Genomic DNA, 6,910 nt, shown 5'->3' with positions numbered 1-6,910 from the left:
ATGATGATGATGATGATGATGATGATGCTGATGGTAATCATTGCTGTCACACAGATCAGCTCGTGGCAGCAGGTCTTGGCTACGCAGCTCACGGATGGCATGATGTTTCCTCTCACACGCTTCATTGAGAGCGACATGGGCGAGATTCAGCGGCTGGGAAACCAGTACGAGTATTCGAGTCAAGGTAAGGTTTGAGATTCAGCGGCTGGGAAACCAGTACGAGTATTCGAGTCAAGGTAAGCGAAGGTGTCGGGAGAAGGAAAGGCAGCGAGTGAACACGAAAGAGAAAATGGGGGAAATCCAAGGGTCTGGGGGAAGGGAAGGCAAGAAGTGAACGAAAGTGAAGTAGAAGTAGAAAATTGAGAAGAAGGATAATAGAGAAGTATAGAGAATAATAGTGAATATAGAGAAGTGGAAATGGGAGAGAAATTGAAAGTTGAAAGAAAAACAGAAAGAATACGAAGTTCATTGCTAACTATTCGTTGCTGAAATATTGTCAACTATTTTTTTACGTAAGCCCATAAAACTAACTGCGCAATTACATCCTGTGGTTCTCTCCCACTGTTATAATTTTATTTTTTAAGAAATACAAAATGGTGGCTCACTTTTGGTGTATATACAAGGAATGTGGTGTGTCTGGTAGAGTAGGAGGGTAAGGTTGGCTCAGAGGTGGGAGATATATATATATATATATATATAGAGAGAGAGAGAGAGAGAGAGAGAGAGAGAGAGAGAGAGAGAGAGAGAGAGAGAGAGAGAGAGAGAGTGCATAGCTTAATTTAATAGAAACTCTCTCACTTGCTACTTTCAGAGCATGAGAAGGCGATGGATAGGTTCTGCCGGCTCTCTAAGAAGAAGTACACGGAGAAGCTGGCTGCAGACGCCAACGAGGATGTGTTTGTGTTCCGCAAGAAGTACCACCAGGTGTCACTGTCATACCTGTCACATAACTGTGACGTATACGAGTTACTAATCTAGATGGATGGATGGATGGGCAAACGGATAGATAGATGGATGGACGGACGGAGGGACGGGCAGGCGGTTGGGCGGGCGGACGGACGGACGATTGGATGGACGGACGGATGGACAGACGGACGATTGGAGGGGTGCATGGATGGATAGAAGGATGAATGGAGGGATGGGTGGATTAGATGAGATGGATAATAGGTTCATAATATTGCTCACCAGTTTTCCAAAACAACATACACAATGTCACAATCAGGCGGCGTGAAATTAATGTAAATAAAATACACGATCGCAGTTTTACAGTTTTACTAACTCACTCGTAAAAAAACCGATACTCCGTCTGACCTCATCTCTCTCTCTCTCTCTCTCTCTCTTTCATCGCAGACGGGTCTTCGTTACTATGGAGCCCTCAATCAGCTGCAGTACAAGCGCAGCTGCTCGATGCTCGAGCCGTTGCTAGGATACCTGCACGCGATCCGCTCCTTCTTCAAGATGGGCCATGAGAGCATCTCCGTGTCCGACCTGGACGAGTTTCTTAGCAACATCAGCGCCAGCGTCCAGAGGTAAACAAACAAATAAACAAACAAACAAACAAACAATCTGCTCCTTCTTCAAGATGGGCCATGAGAGCATCTCCGTGTCCGACCTGGACGAGTTTCTTAGCAACATCAGCACCAGCGTCCAGAGGTAAACAAACAAATAAACAAACAAACAAATAAACAAACAAACAAACAAACAATCTGCTCCTTCTACAAGATGGGCCATGAGAGCATCTCCGTGTCCGACCTGGACGAGTTTCTTAGCAACATCAGCGCCAGCGTCCAGAGGTGCGTAAACAAATAAATAAATAAATAAACAAGCAAACAAACAAACTAACTAACAAACAATATGTGTGTACCTCTAGGAGTAAACAAACAAATCAAGGTTGTGGTCTTAAGTATCAATATCGGCAGGCAGACATTGCAACGTTCAATGAATGTCATACTTTCGAAAGTGCCTGCTGTATTGTCACGTCTGCTGTACTGCGCCCTCCATTGTCGTACTTGCGAAAGCGCCACCTACATTGTCATATCTGTTTAAGTCTCCTCTGCATTGTCATGTTAGCAAAAGCTCCCCCTAAATTGACTAGCAACAGCTTAAAATTGAACTGACAACATCACCCCTACATTGTCATGTCTATTGAACTGCCCCCTGCATTTTCGCACTTGCAGCGCCTCCTACATTATTGTACTAGCAACAGCGCCCCCTACATCGTTATGTCTATTGAACTGCCACCTGCGTTGTCACGCTTGCAGCGTTCACTCGGAGATGAACACGGAATGCATCAAGTCGTCAGAGAACATCGCTTCCATTGAGCAGCAGAGCATCTACAAGTATTACGTCGAACCAACGCTCAATGAAGACATGCCTTACATCCCCCCGAACACCAACCTAGAAATAGTAAGAAGAAAGCATAGAAGGGAAAGGCGAAAGTGAAGCAAGAAGAAGAAGATAGAACGAAGACAGAAGAAGAAGACTAATAATAATGGACTTGCCCTCTGTTTGAGTTTCCTGGGTTTGTCTTTCACGTAGCCTCCTTCCTTGATGATATTTAACAGCGGTTGGCCACCCCACTGCAACAAACAATGATATTATTATTTTTTTCAATTTTTTTTTTATTATTTTTTTTATAGTGTTTCCAGATTTTGACACAGAGTACCTCCAATTTACACATGATAACGCTGAATCAAATATCGGTAAGACACATAACAGGATTTCGCACGTACGTATAAAAAGTGCAGACAGAAACAGTTTGCTCAGGGAAATTAGTGTACAGGATGCTCACCATTGTTAATCATCACTAGAGTCACAGCTACATACTATGCCATCCTACAACAGAGGTAATTGGTCTCGCGACCCTGTGATTGCCGCAGCGATAAAATATAGGGACCCCGCTTAATTTTCTGCATTTGAAGAGATAAAATTAGAATTCGTGGACGTTTCGTTTACATCCAGGTACATGAGCCCGCACGTACATATTTGCTAATTAAATTTTACGGAACATTTTTAAATCGCGCTTCAATATGTGACTCAAAAGACGATGTCCTTTATTAATAGCGTAGAATTCATAGAAATGTAACTCTAAATCTGCCGCGTCGCCTGCCATTATGATCGGATAGTTCAGTACACGTTCCTTACCGGGTCATAGCCCATAGCAATATGCGGTGCGGAGTGTCGGGCAGGGTCTATATTTTATCCTCCAATCACAGGTCGCGAGCAATTCCTCTGTTTAGAGCATTGTACGAGTACTGCCCAGAAACCATTTTGAACCATGAGTCCATAGTTGTCTTTTGATCATTATTTTTTCTGAGAGTGCTATGATACTCTCGTGACGTGAAGTAAATAGGCCACATGGCTGTGCGACTGTGAACAAACATTTGACAGGAAACTATCGTTGAAGTTACCGAAGACGAAAAATTCCCCAGCAATGATTTCCGCACATTGACCTTTTTAAAGAACCAGTAATTCTGTTAACGATTCTGATAAGAAACAGTTAAGACTTGTAATTTCGCTTTCTCACCAACGTGGGTGCCCCCGCGGACTTTCTAGTCTAGGGGCCGTGTTGTTTGGTCGGATTCCACGGCATCTCGATCTAACTGGAACCCGCACCCCCTTGCTAGCGAGACGTGTGGTATCGGATAGGTGGTACTCTTCTAATATGGCGGCCCGGCGCGTTCAGCATATCACAGCTTTGTTCTTTGTTATGAACGGCATCCCGTGGATACGGGTCACCGCACCAAGCCGACGCGAACCGAGTTGACAGTGATGGGTTTTAGCGATTTGTTTGAGCCGTTAGGCGGGTTTCGATTCCAGTTGTGATCAGAGATCCGTTGGATCTGACCAAACAAACACGGGCCCTAGCCACCAAACACAAAATAACCGCTATTCTTCCGGCAAACTTATCCAGACCCGAAAAACGGCAAGGCCGATGGTAATAAATTCTGTGATGTTACAGCCACCGGCGTACCAAAGTCACAGGATACTTACATCAGCGCGCGTTTCTGCCCACGAAACATAGACGCTGTGTCCACATGATATTGAAACATCTGTTAGACTACTACATTATGTCCAAGATAGCAGCTGATACATGCCGATAAAATCCATCTCTCCTAAGCTTATCGGATACGCTCCATGTAGGATCGAGTAGCTTCCAACTTTGATATCATTTAATATTGATAAAATTCTAACCCTAACCCTTAACTAAATGACTATCTAAACCACAAGGCACATAATATTCGATGACCATAGACCAGTATATATAATATAAGATTATATTTATATGTTATTTATGAACCCTATTAATAGCACATTTAAAGCTTGGGAACATTCCTCAATGACAAGTATCACCCAGCTTTTTTCTGGTAATCCGTCACGAATATGTACGGCCTGGCCCGTTTTCGCTCGCTCACACGCAAGCTGCCACTCTCAAATCTCACTCATCTCGCCTCCTCATCTCGCGCTGGCGCTCCTGCATCCACAGATCGGATCATGAAACAATTCTTTTCATTTGCTCTCACCTCGGGCCTTCTCGCTCCATCAGTCCGTTCTCCTGCCTGCCAGTAGTGACCGCTACTTCTGGACCGTTCCCGCGCCTGCCTCAGTTGCTGGAAACAACCCCAGCGTCTGTCGTCCTGCTCCACTGAACCCGCCACCAACACCGACGCCTCCAGCTATATAGCCAGGCTCCTCGCAAGCTAGTACAACAATTTAACCACACAGCGACGGTAAGGTATAGGGTAACGGCTAACAGAGTAACGCACCCTGTAATGGTAAGGTGAAGGTGACGCGTAAAGGGTAAGGAGTAAGGAAAGGTTATAGGTAAGGGTAAGCCAAGGGTAGACGGGGTAAGGTGATAGTAAAGTGGAGGTAAGACGTAAGGTGAGGTAAAAGTAATTGGTAACGGTAAGGTGGGAGTAAGGTAAGGTGAACTCGGCGTAAGGTTAGACGGTAAGGGTACGGAGGCAAGGTGAGGTAAGGTGGGGTTAAGGCTGGACGGCTGGTAACGGTAACCTGGTGTGACCGGTGACGGTAACCGGTAAGTTAAGGGGTACACGAGCGGTTAACGGTAACCGCAACCGGCCCAATAGCGCACAACCGGCTAAAGACTAACGGTACTCAGGTGCTAAAACATTGACCGGCCACCAAACACCGACGGCGCTCCAGCTAATAGTCAACGCCAGCGCTCCTCGCCAAGCTCCGTCAAAACAGAACACCACCCGCCGACGGGAGAGAGTCTGACGACGCGTAGGCTGGGGGTGTGCACTGCTTACTGCCGATGGCTGATAGTCATGCTGATATATCGATGTGTGGCGGAGACAGCACCATCTTTACAGGACACAAGTCTCTAAACGCATAGGCTAAGTATGATTTGCAATTGGGACAACATCCATACACGTGTTCGCGAAACATACATGCGATCCGCATGATGTAGTTGCAGCCACCATTCTGCCTTCGCACGAACTCAGATATCTGCTCACAGCGTTCATGTGCACTAGCGCCAGCAAATCCTCAGACACCCGTCACCAGCGTGTGCCGCGCCCCTCGCCCCTTAAATTTACGTCACCGCTGTTATTCATCAGTCCTGGTGGTGTCGTGTGTGATGGTGTATCCAGCTGTTCCAGTCTACCTTCTCCTTTAGCTGGGCGGGTTATAGTGAGTGTATGTTGTGCGGCCTGCTGGTAGAAGTGATGTGGGTAGTGATGTGTCGCTGCTCCACGTTATTTCATGATCGCCCTGCCCTCCTTGCAATGCCACAGCGCAGGTGTGTGGTGTGTCGGGTGTGTTGGGACGGAGCTCGTGAGTTGGATGAACAAATACAACGCCGCGGGTGCGCGGAGGCGGCAGGAACAAATCATCGTACGAGCAAGGAGAGAGCAAGGAGTGAGTTGGGGTAGTGGAGAGATGGTATGGAGTGTGGAGAGAATGGCCAGTAAGTAGATCATGGACGCAGGGCAGTGTGACGTGGTGAGACGGGTGAGAGCGACTAAGGAGAGGGGCTTGGCGCGGCCACGGAAGTTTAAGATCGTGGGACGCCAAAGGGAATTTAATTCACGTGATCAGTAGTCAGAGAAATGAGGAAGGTGGAGAGTTAATGATCGCTGAAAGGGCGATTGCACTGGTAGCAGGAAAGAGGAGATTAACACTATTTAGAGGAGACTGATACGCAGAAGAGAGGGCTGAAATGGGTAGGCGAGGGAGGCACAAGCAGATGTGACAGGCGAATCATGAGGGGGATAAGGTAAGGAAAAAGAGAGGGAGGGAAAAAGATCAGAGATAAGCGGAGATAAGAGACACAGATATGATGAGAGAGGAGGAGATGGAGGAGAAGATGGAGAGAGAGATAAGAAATGAGGAAAAGTTAGTAGTTGGTCAAAAGAAGGGAGGACATAAACTAAGAAAGGGAGACGACCATCGCACCATTACTAGCGGGTCCTTGTTTGTTGACAAGCTAGAAAGCCCTCCCTTTCTGCAATGGAGCGTGGTGTTAATTTTGAAGGGCGACTGTTATAAGAAGATGAGTAAGATCGAGAAGGAAAGGGAGGGCCGGGAGGAACCGAACAGTGTGGGGGGGGTTGCGACAGCCGGCGGGGGTGTGTGTGTGTGGTGGGGACAGTCATGAGGAGAGAAGAGAATCCGAGAATGATAAGGATAGAGAACGCGGCATCGCAATCATACTCACGTCCCTGGCTGAAAGAGGAAGTCCTTCCCTTTCTTGCCCATCAGCGTGGTGTTCGTACGAGGGAATTGTTTAAAAGTAAAGAAGGAGAACATGGAGTTCAAGAAGGAACAGGGTAGATCCGTACGAGAGGAAGAGAACGAGAAAGCAGAGGAAGGACGCCATTCGCCCAATTCATACTCACGTCGGCGTTGTGAAAGAGGAAGGCCTCCTCTGCAAATCAGGTTG

General features: G+C 46.8%; 1 protein-coding gene across 1 annotated transcript in view; it reads left to right on the top strand.

Moving 5' to 3' along the window:
• The window catches only part of LOC106816708 (DCC-interacting protein 13-alpha-like), a gene marked incomplete at its 3' end in the record, with an annotated part of 17,845 nt that extends 15,439 nt beyond the window's left edge, over positions 1-2,406 (top strand). Inside the window, exons 3-6 of the mRNA XM_014821327.1 lie at positions 55-184; positions 812-924; positions 1,351-1,529; positions 2,262-2,406. Coding sequence (XP_014676813.1) covers positions 55-184; positions 812-924; positions 1,351-1,529; positions 2,262-2,406 — 567 coding nt within the window. The remainder of the gene's footprint in view (positions 1-54; positions 185-811; positions 925-1,350; positions 1,530-2,261) is intronic.
• Between the last annotated feature and the right edge of the window lie 4,504 nt (positions 2,407-6,910).

Source organism: Priapulus caudatus, unplaced genomic scaffold, assembly GCF_000485595.1.
Source record: "Priapulus caudatus unplaced genomic scaffold, Priapulus_caudatus-5.0.1 Scaffold1460, whole genome shotgun sequence".
Lineage (NCBI taxonomy): Eukaryota > Metazoa > Priapulida > Priapulimorpha > Priapulimorphida > Priapulidae > Priapulus > Priapulus caudatus.
Note: the sequence above shows the minus strand (reverse complement) of the source record. Positions and strands in the feature narration are given on the sequence as shown.